This window comes from Engystomops pustulosus, chromosome 2 (assembly GCF_040894005.1).
Source record: "Engystomops pustulosus chromosome 2, aEngPut4.maternal, whole genome shotgun sequence".
Classification (NCBI taxonomy): Eukaryota; Metazoa; Chordata; class Amphibia; order Anura; family Leptodactylidae; genus Engystomops; species Engystomops pustulosus.
In genome coordinates, this window is record NC_092412.1 from 250,093,575 (window position 1) to 250,108,482 (window position 14,908).

The following is a 14,908-nucleotide window of genomic DNA, read 5'->3' on the forward strand; positions in this document are numbered from 1 at the left end:
CCTCCAGCTCCTCCACCTCAGCCTCCTTCCCCCCAGTCTGCCCCCTCCCAGCAAAATTTGGCATTTGAACCGGCATACTCTGAGGAACTGTTTTCTGGACCCTTCCCACAGTCACAAACCACTTGTCCGGTTGCTGCTGAGCAATTTTCCGATGCCCAGGTTTTCCACCGGTCGCAGTCTGTGGGTGATGATGACATTATTGACGTAGTGGAAGAAGTGTGTAAAGAGGTGTCGGACGATGAGGAGACACGGTTGTCAGACAGTGGTGAAGTTGTTGTCAGAGCAGGAAGTCCGAGGGGGGAGCAGACTGAGGGATCGGAGGATGATGAGGTGACAGACCCAAGCTGGGTTGATAGGCCGGGTGAACACAGTGCTTCTGAGACGGAGGCGAGTCCTATAGCAGAACAGGTTGGAAGAGGCAGTGGTGGGGCCAGGCGGAGAGGCAGGGCCAGAGCTGGTGCATCAGCGCCAAATGTTGCCCGTAGTCAAGCTCCCGTGGCGAGGGCTAGATTTTCAGAAGTCTGGAGGTTCTTTAAAGAAACACCGGATGACCGACGGACTATGGTGTGCAACCTTTGCCAAACCAGGATCAGCAGGGGTTCCACCACTACGAGCTTAACCACCACCAGTATGCGCAGGCATATGAATGCTAAACACCCCACTCAATGGCACCAAGCCCGTTCACCTCCGGCCGGGCACACCACTGCTCCTTCCCCTGTGTCATCTGCTAGTCAGCCCCCTGCCCAGGACCACGGCCCAAACACCTCCCGTGCGAAAACCCCATCTTCGCCTCCACGATCCTCCACAGCATCCACCAGCGTTCAGCTCTCCATACCCCAGATGCTGGAGCGCAAAAGGAGGTATAGCGCAACCCACCCACACGCCCAAGCCCTCAAGTCCACATCTCCAAGTTGCTTAGCCTGGAGATGCTGCCCTATAGGCTGGTAGAGACCGAGGCCTTTCGAAACCTCATGGCGGCGGCCGCCCCTCGGTATTCGGTCCCCAGCCGCCACTACTTTTCCCGATGTGCCGTCCCAGCCCTGCACAAGCACGTGTCAGAAAACATCATCCGTGCCCTGACCAACGCCGTTTCTGACAAGGTCCACCTGACCACGGACACGTGGACGAGTGCTGCCGGGCAGGGCCACTATATATCGCTGACGGCACATTGGGTTAACTTGGTGGAGGCTGGGACCGAGTCTGACCCTGGGGCTGGTCATATACTGCCGACGCCGAGGATTGCGGGGCCTACCTCGGTCCAGGTCTCAATGGCCTACTATGCCTCCTCCTCCTCTTCCCACCCCTCCTCCACCTCCTCCTCTGAATTACCATCCGTGGGGATGGCGCCATCAGTCGGTAGCTCTAGGCACAGCAGCAGTGCCGTCGCTAAGCGACAGCAGGCGGTGCTCAAACTGCTGAGCCTAGGCGATAAAAGGCACACCGCCCAAGAGCTATTACAGGGCATCACGGCGCAGACCGATCTGTGGCTGGCACCGCTGAACCTGAAGCCAGGCATGGTTGTGTGTGACAACGGCCGTAATCTGGTGGCGGCTCTGCAACTCGGCAGACTGACACATGTGCCATGCCTGGCCCATGTGTTAAATCTCATAGTTCAGCGTTTCCTCAAGACATACCCCAATCTGTCTGATTTGCTCACGAAGGTGCGCCGCATCTGTGCGCATTTCAGGAAGTCCAGCACAGATGCTGCCACTCTTATCAAACGAGCTGTGTCAGGCAGAATTTTCAGGTGTTTCACCAGATACATAGTGGAACGCGGCCCATCTGTCGCCGCCATGCTGGAGACCTGAAGTTGCAATCATAGCAGCGCAATATGGATGCCCCATACTGTCGCTCTTAATCATGGAACCATTTCCGTAAAAACAATTAAAAATAGAACCACTATGCTATTCCATTATTCCTAGGTGAAATATTCAAACGACCCGGCCTGCTTTGAAAATTATAATTTTTTCAAAGTAAACGCTTCTGGCCCCCAGGCCCATTTTGGGTGGGGAGGAGCCGAGAGACAGGGGCTTGGACAGGCGAAAGCTCGCCTGGTAGTGGACCGCCAGCTCCATCCCAAGATTAGGCAGCCTCAGAGGCATCCATGCATGCTGCCCCTGCTGTTTCCTGTCCATTTTGCCTCCACGATCCTCCACAGCGTCCACCAATGTCTCATTTCAACTCTCTATACCCCAGACGCTGGAGCACAAGAGGATATGCAGCACATCATCACCTTATCAAACGAGCTGTGTCAGGCAGAATTTTCAGGTGTTTCACCAGATACAAAGTGGAACTCGGCCCATTTGTCGCCGCCATGCTGGAGACCTGAAGTTGCAATCATAGCAGCGCAATATGAATGCCCCATACTGTCGCTCTTAATCATGGAAGTCGTCTCCATGGCTGCCTCCACATGTCGTCCCCTTATCAAAAGAGCTGTGTCAGGCTCATTTTTTGGGTGTTTCACCAGATACGTTATGGAACTTGGTCACTATGTCGCCACCCTGCTGTGTTATCGACTAAATATACCGTCAACCTTTTGTTCACATAGGAAATCATTTCACCTCCTTTGGTGAGTCCATTTAGGGTATGTCGCCATGCCACTCTCTAGCCTGCTGCCGCTGCCTCTGCATGCCGTCCCCTATAGTGTCAGGGTCAATTATTGGATGTTTTAGATGCTATCTAGCTTCATTCTGTCACTCTGTCATGGCCATGCTGTTGCCCATAATTTTGGCATAATGGTGCGATTAAGCAGCCTCAGAGGCATCCATGCATGCTGCCCCTGCTGTTTCCTGTCCATTTCCGTGGTGTTTCCATCCTTTTCTGAGGTTCCCAGGTGTTTGGCCAAGCTTCCCTGTGCAGAGCCTTGGTCCCCTTGAAAAATGCTCGAGTCTCCCATTGACTTCAATGGGGCTCATTATTCGAGACAAGCACTCGAGCATCGGGAAAAGTTTGTCTCGAATAACGAGTACCCGAGCATTTTAGTGCTCGCTCATCTCTAGTTGTGACCTTTTCTATTTTCCCACCACTCACACAATGTTTTACGACATAAGATTTAGGGCCAACTCGGTGGCTTGGCATTACAGCCTTGCAGCGCTGAGGACCTGGGTTCAAGTCCCAGGGTCAACATCTCAAAGAGTTTGTATGTTCTCTCTGTGTTTGCGTGGGTTTCCTCCGGCTCCTCCGGTTTCCTCCCACAGTCCAAAAACATACTGGTAGGTTGATTAGATTGTGAGCCCCATTGGGGACAGGGACTGATTTGGCAAACTCTGTGCAGCGCTGCGTAATCTGTGTGCGCTATATACATAAAGAATTATTATTATTAATGCACCAAATGTTCCATGAGTTCATGGAATATTTGCTAAATTTGGTGCAAATTACACGAATACATACTTGAGCAAAACAGACTTTAAAGATTCCATGTTGTTAAATTGCTATTCACGTTGTTTCCTAATCTCTGCTGATCAGGTCCTGGAGCTAAAGTCCACAAGCTCCAAACCGCTACTGCTGATACCACCACGGTCAGCAGAACCTAGGTATTTATTGGAGTATGTCGTAAGTCAGGTTTCGACTTTGTGCCAGGATCCAGGTTGTGTCTGACGACTACAGCTGCTTCAATACATTGCATTTACATTGTGTTAAAATTGCATTTAAATGGTGTTAACATAACGTAAACACAAAATAAATGCAATGTGAACCAAATGCATATGCAATGTGAATGCAGCCTCATAGCAGGGCTCCAGGTGGATCTGTGTAGCTGAAGCTCCGGTGTAGCTCCAGGTGGACCTGTGTAGCTGAAGCTCCGGTGTAGCTCCAGGTGGACCTGCGTAGCTGAAGCTCCGGTGTAGCTCCAGGTGGACCTGTGTAGCTGAAGCTCCGGTGTAGCTCCAGGTGGACCTGCGTAGCTGAAGCTCCGGTGTAGCCCCAGGTGGACCTGTGTAGCTGAAGCTCCGGTGTAGCCCCAGGTGGACCTGCGTAGCTGAAGCTCCGGTGTAGCTCCAGGTGGACCTGTGTAGCTGAAGCTCCGGTGTAGCTCCAGGTGGACCTGTGTAGCTGAAGCTCCGGTGTAGCTCCAGGTGGACCTGTGTAGCTGAAGCTCTGGTGTAGCCCCAGGTGGACCTGTGTAGCTGAAGCTCCGGTGTAGCCCCAGGTGGACCTGCGTAGCTGAAGCTCCGGTGTAGCTCCAGGTGGACCTGTGTAGCTGAAGCTCCGGTGTAGCTCCAGGTGGACCTGTGTAGCTGAAGCTCCGGTGTAGCCCCAGGTGGACCTGTGTAGCTGAAGCTCCGGTGTAGCCCCAGGTGGACCTGTGTAGCTGAAGCTCCGGTGTAGCCCCAGGTGGACCTGTGTGCCGTTTCATCTTCATGAAATTCAGATCATCCCCTAATCTAGTCCTTAAAGTGTAATGATCTTATAAGATCTTATCTTATAGTTTTTTATTATTTTTTGGATTTTTTTATACAGGTATTGTCACACGTTGTCCCCTTGAACTGCAGCTGAAGAAATCTGCTCAGAATTCCACATGGTTTGGAACAATTTCTTACAGAAATAAGAAGATAACAGTTCATGGACCATCTGCAGTGGAGAATGAAGTTAGAAAAGGTGAATAAAAACAAAGTAAAAACAAAAATTAAGAGGTAAATGAAGAAGATCTTCTTGTCTCTGACAATATAAAGGAGACAATTAAAAGGAAAGCCACTCTAATGGCTTATTAGGACAGTTCCACAGCCCTGACTGGCAACCCTCTTAGCCCAATTTCTAGAATCAAGACTATGGGGCAGATTTACTTACCCAGTCCGTTCGCGATCCAGCGGCGCGTTCTCTGCAGTGAATTCGGGTCCGGCCGGGATTCATTAAGGTAGTTCCTCCGACGTCCACCAGTTGGCGCTGCTGCGCTGAATAGCATCGGAACGCACTCAAATACACCGGCCTATCCTGGATGAAGGTAAGTGCAAGCTCCGCGACACTTTCGGTTTTTTAAATGCGGCGGTTTTTCCAAATCCGTCGGGTTTTCGTTTGGCCACGCCCCCCAATTTCCATCGCGTGCATGCCAGCGCCGATGCGCCAAAATCAGATCGCCAAATTGGAAATATTCGGGTAACACGTCGGGAAAACGCGAATCGGGCCCTTAGTAAATGACCCCCTATGGGGAGAAGACGGAACGCAATGCAACGCAGCAGTACGTCACACAAAGTCCCACTTCCCCAAACCGGCTGTAGATCCAGGAACTTACATCGAGTCACTATGTAGGGCCCCTTACTCTCTGGGCCCCCAGCCGGTAGCATGGGATGCTTAATGAGGAAGTTCCTTCCTGTTTGTCGCAAGTTTTGTCCCTGTTTTCTCATTATGGAAAGCAACAGGTCACCAAAACCAAAAAAAAAATAAGCTTCAGTTTGGGCCAGAAAGAAACAGATTTGTGACAAATTAATTTCTTATTAGTTAATACCATTTTTCATCCTAGCGCAAGACAGTATCGCTGGTCCAGGAAAAGGCATCAGTTCCGAACTCATCACATTGGAAATCATCTCTCCGGATGTCCCGGATCTGACCCTGATTGATCTCCCGGGGATCACAAGGATCGCTCTACCCAATCAACCGCAGGATATTGGGAACCAGGTTTGTCAGCACCAGACCTTATAGCAGTTCTTATTGTCATTGTTATACCTTTTCCTAATATTATGTGCAGATAAAGTTGTTAGCTGCTCTTTGTCCATGTTGTAGTAATGTACATATCCCTGTAAAGGAGCTAAAGGGGGAATAATGATGAGGACACTTGGATAATGTCCTTGGGTTTAGTCCAAAACCAAGCCAATTAGGTGACACGGTGGATGCACACTATGTGCTGACCCGCACACAACCTCCTTGAGATGGTGACATCTAGTGTAGTAGTAATATATCTTATTTTATACACTTGTCTCTAGATTAAACAGCTAATACGCACTTACATAAATAGACAAGAGACCATCAATCTGGCTGTGATCCCTTGTAACGTGGATATCGCAACTACAGAAGTTCTGGAAATGGCCCGAGAGGTGGATCCAACCGGAGAGCGAACTATAGGTAACTGGGATTGTCACTGATTTTTTAAATAAAGGTCAATAAAGTAAGACCATAGAGCTTAGACACATCATCAAGAAGCTGGTCAGAGTGACCAAGCCACATATCAAAAGGTCCTGAGATGCCCTCTTAAAAATAGAGCCAGGTCAGAGCACGGGACAGAGATCATGGTTCCCCGATCATCCAATTTTTAAAGTTTGTCCTGTGAAACAGAATGGGACGGCATTTGCTTTTCCTCTCTACCAACACTTCTTAAAAACAAAGCCAAAAATCCATTGGTCAATACCATTAAACTGAAGCGTAACCCAATATGGAGATGGCAGAAAGTAGGCGGAATGCGGCCATGACAGGATGGGCTGGGAGGGCAGGAAAAGGCGGGTGGTTTAGAGTTGGGGGGTTGAATTTTCAAGTTAGGTGGTTCTAGTTGGGGGGAGGAGACTGTAGAGGGCTTATAAGGGGAGTCAGGAAGGGCACGCCATCTTTTGGCTGGAGCAAATTGTCCCACCCACCCTCCCCTTTAGTTTGCTTTGTATTAGGGTCACACTATGTGTTCTCGGGGAGTAGTTAAGATCCCTTTGTCGGGCAGGGGTTGTTGTGTAGCTTAGGGAGTCGAGGTGTTTGTTTGTGAAGTGGGCGGGTGCTTGGTAACAGATAATTTATATTAGGTAAATTGATTGCATCATTTGTTCTAAAGTCCGGGATTATGGAAAAGCTGAATTGCAGTCTCCTTGAGAGTGTGACCTCCGGGGGCTGGATTCTTTTGATATTGGCCACATTCTGCCCTCGCCACTCGCCAGGTTGGTGTGCGGCTTGTGGATTGGTTGGTTTGGGGTGTTTACACGCTGAGCGTGAATTTTGAGCAATGGTATTTTATATAACGGTTACACCGGACTAAGTTGGTTGTCAAAATGGACAAACATTTTCTGTTCTGTTGTCAAGTACTCGGCCACTAAAATTTTACGTTTTTATGTAGTCAACATATTTTTGTAATTTGTTAATATATATGTTTAATAAAGTTTATATTTCACAGATTTTCAAAGAATAAATAAAGCTGTGACCAGTCACTTTTACAACAATAAAATGTGTGTGTTTTATTTAGTTTTGGTGCTAAGGAGTGTTCCTTTTTCTGCTCTGTGAGCCGTTCCTAGGACTCAGCCCTATCCTGGTCATGGTCCTGGATCTTGGATAGACATGTAGACCCACATGGACATTGCTGTTTGGACCTTTAATTCAGGATGTGGCTAAACAGAGCCCAACAAACGATTCTGTTGCTCTTTCTTTCCTTCCCGTTCCATTCACTTTATTCTCCCCTAGGTCTGCCAACTTTGTTGACCCTAATAAAGTGTCTTGTTTTATATTCTCCATGGTTACAGACTACAAACAAGAACTGTTGTAGTCAGGTGGTGCATACTCTTCTGATAATCTAGAGAAACAGGAGAAGGGCCAAGGGCAAATGTAAGGCACGGGCCAGAATTAACTATCGATGACCAATCCTCAGGATAGGTCATGAAAGGTTGATCATGGTGGTGCTGGTGGGGGGCGGCAACACCATATGATTATTGTATTGGTGATTATTTATACAATGTATCAGTGATTGTATATGGATATCACGTAGGTGTCCTGACTAAACCAGACCTGGTGGATAAAGGAGCAGAAGGTGAGGTTGTACGTGTAGTCCATAACCGAGTCTACAGCCTAAGGAAGGGATACATGATGGTCAAGTGTCGGGGACAGATGGAGATACAGAATAACATCTCCCTGGAAGAAGCCATAGACAATGAGAAGAAATTCTTTGAAAACCATGGGCAATTCAGGTAAAGGTTCTTCTTGATTTTCTATTCGTGAGACAAACGTATAAACATATGAGATGTTTCTGGTGTCCAGGGGGTTCATACATAAAGACTTTCTACTGATGTGCTATATTATCCTGTTCTGAGCTGAGTACAAGTGGCCTGGGCTTGCAACTATAGCAAATAAAGGTGCAGGGAGCAATTATGCAGGGAGCGGTTTGGTTGTTGATTATCTGTATGACACCCAAGTTAATTAATGTTACCTTGTTATATTTGTAGTTTTCTTCTGACCCGTGGACAGGCTTCCATCCCCCACCTGGCAGATAGACTCACCAAAGAGCTGGTGTACCACATATCTGTAAGTACACAGGTCCTAGCCCTTATGTGGAGATGATAGAATTCCCTGCATTTGTCACCACCAAGTTTAATAGAAGAACATATTATAGGGCAGTGATGGCGAACCTTTTAGAGAGCGAGTGCCCAAACGACAACAAAAACCCACGTATTCATTTCAAAGTGCCAACATGGAAATTTAAGCAATAACTTATTGCTTACTGCTTTGTCAAAGTTTTCAATTGTATTGGCGACCTGAGGACATCAGTACACTAGAAAGAGGAGAAATTCAGAATTATTATTGTCGCGTCCCCCCAGGGTTCCTTGTACAGGAAGAATGTACATCTTCTCACTCCTCCTGCGGTCCCAGGCAGCCAAGGATGTGTTGCTTTAAAATAGTCCTCAATGTTTTGTGTGGCCTGGGACTGCAGGAGGAGGCCATGGGTCCTGTCTTATGAACTCTATGATGAGGACCTGGGTGCCCACAGAAAGGGCTCTGAGTGCCACCTCTGGCCCCCCGTGCCATAGGTTCGCCACTACTGTTATAGGGGAATGTACCTGTTGTTCTCATTCTCTATTTAGATAAGAAGTAACATTTCCTATTTCAGAAAACATTGCCCAGTATAGATCAGCAGATCCGGAGTAAGCTCCGAGAGGCCGAGGAGCAGCTCCGGAGGATCGGCAGTGGCGTCCCTGACTCAGAGGAGGAGAAGGCGCAGTTTATTATAGCAGTAAGTGAGTTTCAAAGGGATCAGGGGGTCAATCAAATCCAGTATTAGATATGTCAAATCAGAGTTTTATGCTCCAGGGAGAGTGAACACTTTCAGCCGGGTTCCTCTATAAATACACACTTAGATCCAACTTGGATTATTCTGGATTACCCAGCAGATGGTGGCACATGTAACCCCAAGATCTCCTGCAAGTATCACTAATAGTGTGTATCACTAATAAGGGTATGTCACGGCCCCCCACATCATCACACTAGCAGAGAGCAGGGTGTCCTCCTACCACTACTAGGGGTAACAGTCTATACAATTACTAACACATCATCACACCAGCAGGGGGCAGTGTGTCCTCCTACCACTACTAGGGGTAACAGTCTATACAATTACTAACACATCATCACACCAGCAGGGGGCAGTGTGTCCTCCTACCACTACTAGGGGTGACTGTCCTATACCATGGCCCCACATCATCACCCCAGCAGAGGGCAGCAGGCTCAGACTGGGGTGGGGGGTGGGGGGTGGGGGGGCCCACCCAGTGAAATAGATTCTGGGGGTCCACCTGCTGCGACATGGAAATATTACCTGTATACTCTAAGGCCACATTTATAGAATACGCTTTCATTGCTTTTTGAAAGGCACAGCAAATGTATCAGGTAAATTGCATCCCAAAACACATGGCAACCAATCACAGCTCCCATTTAAAATGTTCATGAGCACTGGTAAAATGAAAGCTGAGCTGTAATTGAATGGGCAACTAAGAATATTCTGACTTTCAGACACCTTGATAAATTTGCCCCATAATGTGAGCGCGAGACCGTGTGCACAAGATGTGATTGAATTGTGTCTTAAAATGCATTTTAGGCACATCTGGAGAATCCTCTCCCATAATGTTGGCCCCTCTTATACACCCCTCCATATTGTGGGACCTCTCTCATACCCCCTCCATATTGTGGGTCCCCTCTCATACCCCCTCCATATTGTGGGTCCCCTCTCATACCCCCTCCATATTGTGGGTCCCCTCTTATACACCCCTCCATATTGTGGCACCTCTCTCATACCCCCTCCATATTGTGGGACCTCTCTCATACCCCCTCCATATTGTGGGTCCCCTCTCATACCCCCTCCATATTGTGGGTCCCCTCTCATACCCCCTCCATATTGTGGGTCCCCTCTTATACACCCCTCCATATTGTGGGACCTCTCTCATACCCCCTCCATATTGTGGGTCCCCTCTCATACCCCCTCCATATTGTAGGACCTCTCTCATACCCCCTCCATATTGTGGGTCCCCTCTCATACCCCCTCCATATTGTAGGACCTCTCTCATACCCCCTCCATATTGTGGGTCCCCTCTCATACCCCCTCCATATTGTGGGTCCCCTCTCATACCCCCTCCATATTGTGGCACCTCTCTCATACCCCCTCCATATTGTGGGACCTCTCTCATACCCCCTCCATATTGTGGGACCTCTCTCATACCCCCTCCATATTGTGGGTCCCCTCTCATACCCCCTCCATATTGTGGCACCTCTCTCATACCCCCTCCATATTGTGGCACCTCTCTCATACCCCCTCCATATTGTGGCACCTCTCTCATACCCCCTCCATATTGTGGGACCTCTCTCATACCCCCTCCATATTGTGGGACCTCTCTCATACCCCCTCCATATTGTGGCACCTCTCTCATACCCCCTCCATATTGTGGCACCTCTCTCATACCCCCTCCATATTGTGGCACCTCTCTCATACCCCCTCCATATTGTGGGACCTCTCTCATACCCCCTCCATATTGTGGCACCTCTCTTATACCCCCTCCATATTGTGGGACCTCTCTCATACCCCCTCCATATTGTGGCACCTCTCTCATACCCCCTCCATATTGTGGCACCTCTCTCATACCCCCTTCATATTGTGGGACCTCTCTCATACCCCCTCCATATTGTGGGACCTCTCTCATACCCCCTCCATATTGTGGGACCTCTCTCATACCCACTCCATATTGTGGGACCTCTCTCATACCCCCTCCATATTGTGGCACCTCTCTCATACCCCCTCCATATTGTGGCACCTCTCTCATACCCCCTCCATATTGTGGGTCCCCTCTCATACCCCCTCCATATTGTAGGACCTCTCTCATACCCCCTCCATATTGTAGGTCCCCTCTCATACCCCCTCCATATTGTGGGACCTCTCTCATACCCCCTCCATATTGTGGGTCCCCTCTCATACCCCCTCCATATTGTGGGTCCCCTCTCATACCCCCTCCATATTGTGGGTCCCTTCTCATACCCCCTCCATATTGTGGGTCCCCTCTCATACCCACTCCATATTGTGGGACCCCTCTCATACCCACTCCATATTGTAGGACCTCTCTCATACCCCCTTCATATTGTGGGTCCCCTCTCATACCCCCTCCATATTGTGGGACCTCTCTCATACCCCCTCCATATTGTGGGACCTCTCTCATACCCCCTCCATATTGTAGGACCTCTCTCATACCCGCTCCATATTGTAGGACCTCTCTCATACCCCCTCCATATTGTGGGACCTCTCTCATACCCCCTCCATATTGTGGGACCTCTCTCATACCCCCTCCATATTGTGGGACCTCTCTCATACCCCCTCCATATTGTGGGACCTCTCTCATACCCCCTCCATATTGTGGGACCTCTCTCATACCCCCTCCATATTGTGGGACCTCTCTCATACCCCCTCCATATTGTGGGACCTCTCTCATACCCCCTCCATATTGTGGGACCTCTCTCATACCCCCTCCATATTGTGGGACCTCTCTCATACCCCCTCCATATTGTGGCACCTCTCTCATACCCCCTCCATATTGTGGCACCTCTCTCATACCCCCTCCATATTGTGGCACTTCTCTCATACCCCCTCCATATTGTGGCACCTCTCTCATACCCCCTCCATATTGTGGGTCCCCTCTCATACCCCCTCCATATTGTGGGACCTCTCTCATACCCCCTCCATATTGTGGCACCTCTCTCATACCCCCTCCATATTGTGGGACCTCTCTCATACCCCCTCCATATTGTGGGACCTCTCTCATACCCCCTCCATATTGTGGGACCTCTCTCATACCCCCTCCATATTGTGGGACCTCTCTCATACCCCCTCCATATTGTGGGTCCCCTCTCATACCCCCTCCATATTGTGGGACCTCTCTCATACCCCCTCCATATTGTGGGACCTCTCTCATACCCCCTCCATATTGTGGGACCTCTCTCATACCCCCTCCATATTGTGGGACCTCTCTCATACCCCCTCCATATTGTGGGACCTCTCTCATACCCCCTCCATATTGTGGGACCTCTCTCATACCCCCTCCATATTGTGGGTCCCCTCTCATACCCCCTCCATATTGTGGGACCTCTCTCATACCCCCTCCATATTGTGGGACCTCTCTCATACCCCCTCCATATTGTGGGTCCCCTCTCATACCCCCTCCATATTGTGGGACCTCTCTCATACCCCCTCCATATTGTGGGACCTCTCTCATACCCCCTCCATATTGTGGGACCTCTCTCATACCCCCTCCATATTGTAGGACCTCTCTCATACCCCCTCCATATTGTGGCACCTCTCTCATACCCCCTCCATATTGTGGGTCCCCTCTCATACCCCCTCCATATTGTGGCAACTCTCTCATACCCCCTCCATATTGTGGGACCTCTCTCATACCCCCTCCATATTGTGGGACTTCTCTCATACCCCCTACATATTGTGGGTCCCCTCTCATACCCCCTCCATATTGTGGGACCTCTCTCATACCCCCTCCATATTGTGGGACCTCTCTCATACCCCCTCCATATTGTGGGACCTCTCTCATACCCCCTCCATATTGTGGGACCTCTCTCATACCCCCTCCATATTGTGGCACCTCTCTCATACCCCCTCCATATTGTGGGACCTCTCTCATACCCCCTCCATATTGTGGCACCTCTCTCATACCCCCTCCATATTGTGGGTCCCCTCTCATACCCCCTCCATATTGTGGGACCTCTCTCATACCCCCTCCATATTGTGGTACCTCTCTCATACCCCCTCCATATTGTGGCACCTCTCTCATACCCCCTCCATATTGTGGGACCTCGCTCATACCCCCTTCATATTGTGGGACCTCTCTCATACCCCCTCCATATTGTGGGTCCCCTCTCATACCCCCTCCATATTGTGGGACCTCTCTCATACCCCCTCCATATTGTGGCACCTCTCTCATACCCCCTCCATATTGTGGCACCTCTCTCATACCCCCTCCATATTGTGGCACCTCTCTCATACCCCCTCCATATTGTAGCACCTCTCTCATACCCCCTCCATATTGTGGCACCTCTCTCATACCCCCTCCATATTGTGGCACCTCTCTCATACCCCCTCCATTTTGTGGCACCTCTCTCATACCCCCTCCATATTGTGGCACCTCTCTCATACCCCCTCCATATTGTGGGACCTCTCTCATACCCCCCTCCATATTGTGGGACCTCTCTCATACCCCCTCCATATTGTGGCACCTCTCTCATACCCCTTCCATATTGTGGCACCTCTCTCATACCCCTTCCATATTGTGGCACCTCTCTCATACCCCCTCCATATTGTGGCACCTCTCTCATACCCCCTCCATATTGTGGCACCTCTCTCATACCCCCTCCATATTGTGGCACCTCTCTCATACCCCCTCCATATTGTGGCACCTCTCTCATACCCCCTCCATATTGTGGGACCTCTCTCATACCCCCTACACATTGTGGGTCCCCTCTCATACCCCCTCCATATTGTGGGACCTCTCTCATACCCCCTTCATATTGTGGGACCTCTCTCATACCCCCTCCACATTGTGGGTCCCCTCTCATACCCCCTCCATATTGTGGCACCTCTCTCATACCCCCTTCATATTGTGGGACCTCTCTCATACCCCCTTCATATTGTGGGACCTCTCTCATACCCCCTTCATATTGTGGGACCTCTCTCATACCCCCTCCATATTGTGGGTCCCCTCTCATACCCCCTTCATATTGTGGCACCTCTCTCATACCCCCTCCATATTGTGGGACCTCTCTCATACCCCTTCATATTGTGGGACCTCTCTCATACCCCCTCCATATTGTGGGACCTCTCTCATACCCCCTCCATATTGTGGGACCTCTCTCATACCCCCTCCATATTGTGGGACCTCTCTCATACCCCCTCCATATTGTGGGACCTCTCTCATACCCCCTCCATATTGTGGCACCTCTCTCATACCCCCTACATATTGTGGGACCCCTCTCATACCCCCTCCATATTGTGGCACCTCTCTCATACCCCCTCCATATTGTGGCACCTCTCTCATACCCCCTCCATATTGTGGGACCTCTCTCATACCCCCTACATATTGTGGGACCTCTCTCATACCCCCTCCATATTGTAGGACCTCTCTCATACCCCCTCCATATTGTGGGACCTCTCTCATACCCCCTCCATATTGTGGCACCTCTCTCATACCCCCTCCATATTGTGGCACCTCTCTCATACCCCCTCCATATTGTGGCACCTCTCTCATACCCCCTTCATATTGTGGGACCTCTCTCATACCCCCTCCATATTGTAGGACCTCTCTCATACCCCCTCCATATTGTGGGACCTCTCTCATACCCCCTCCATATTGTGGCACCTCTCTCATACCCCCTACACATTGTGGGTCCCCTCTCATACCCCCTCCATATTGTGGCACCTCTCTCATACCCCCTACACATTGTGGGACCTCTCTCATACCCCCTACATATTGTGGGACCTCTCTCATACCCCCTCCATATTGTAGGACCTCTCTCATACCCCCTCCATATTGTGGGACCTCTCTCATACCCCCTCCATATTGTGGCACCTCTCTCATACCCCCTCCATATTGTGGCACCTCTCTCATACCCCCTCCATATTGTTCCCCACGCACTCATCCTCTTTTCCTTATTTCAAAAGAATTTTAAATAATAAGCACCCAATACTCACCTGTCCCCG

General features: G+C 49.8%; 1 protein-coding gene across 4 annotated transcripts in view; it reads left to right on the forward strand.

The window, feature by feature from the left end:
* LOC140119598 (interferon-induced GTP-binding protein Mx-like) overlaps nt 1–14,908 on the forward strand; it is a 30,936-nt gene that overhangs the window by 9,269 nt on the left and 6,759 nt on the right. For all 4 annotated transcript variants that reach the window (XM_072138806.1, XM_072138804.1, XM_072138805.1 and 1 more), the window contains 6 exons: nt 4,459–4,596; nt 5,456–5,610; nt 5,916–6,054; nt 7,667–7,865; nt 8,121–8,199; nt 8,783–8,905. In XM_072138806.1, the coding sequence (XP_071994907.1) occupies nt 4,459–4,596; nt 5,456–5,610; nt 5,916–6,054; nt 7,667–7,865; nt 8,121–8,199; nt 8,783–8,905 (833 nt within the window). The remainder of the gene's footprint in view (nt 1–4,458; nt 4,597–5,455; nt 5,611–5,915; nt 6,055–7,666; nt 7,866–8,120; nt 8,200–8,782; nt 8,906–14,908) is intronic.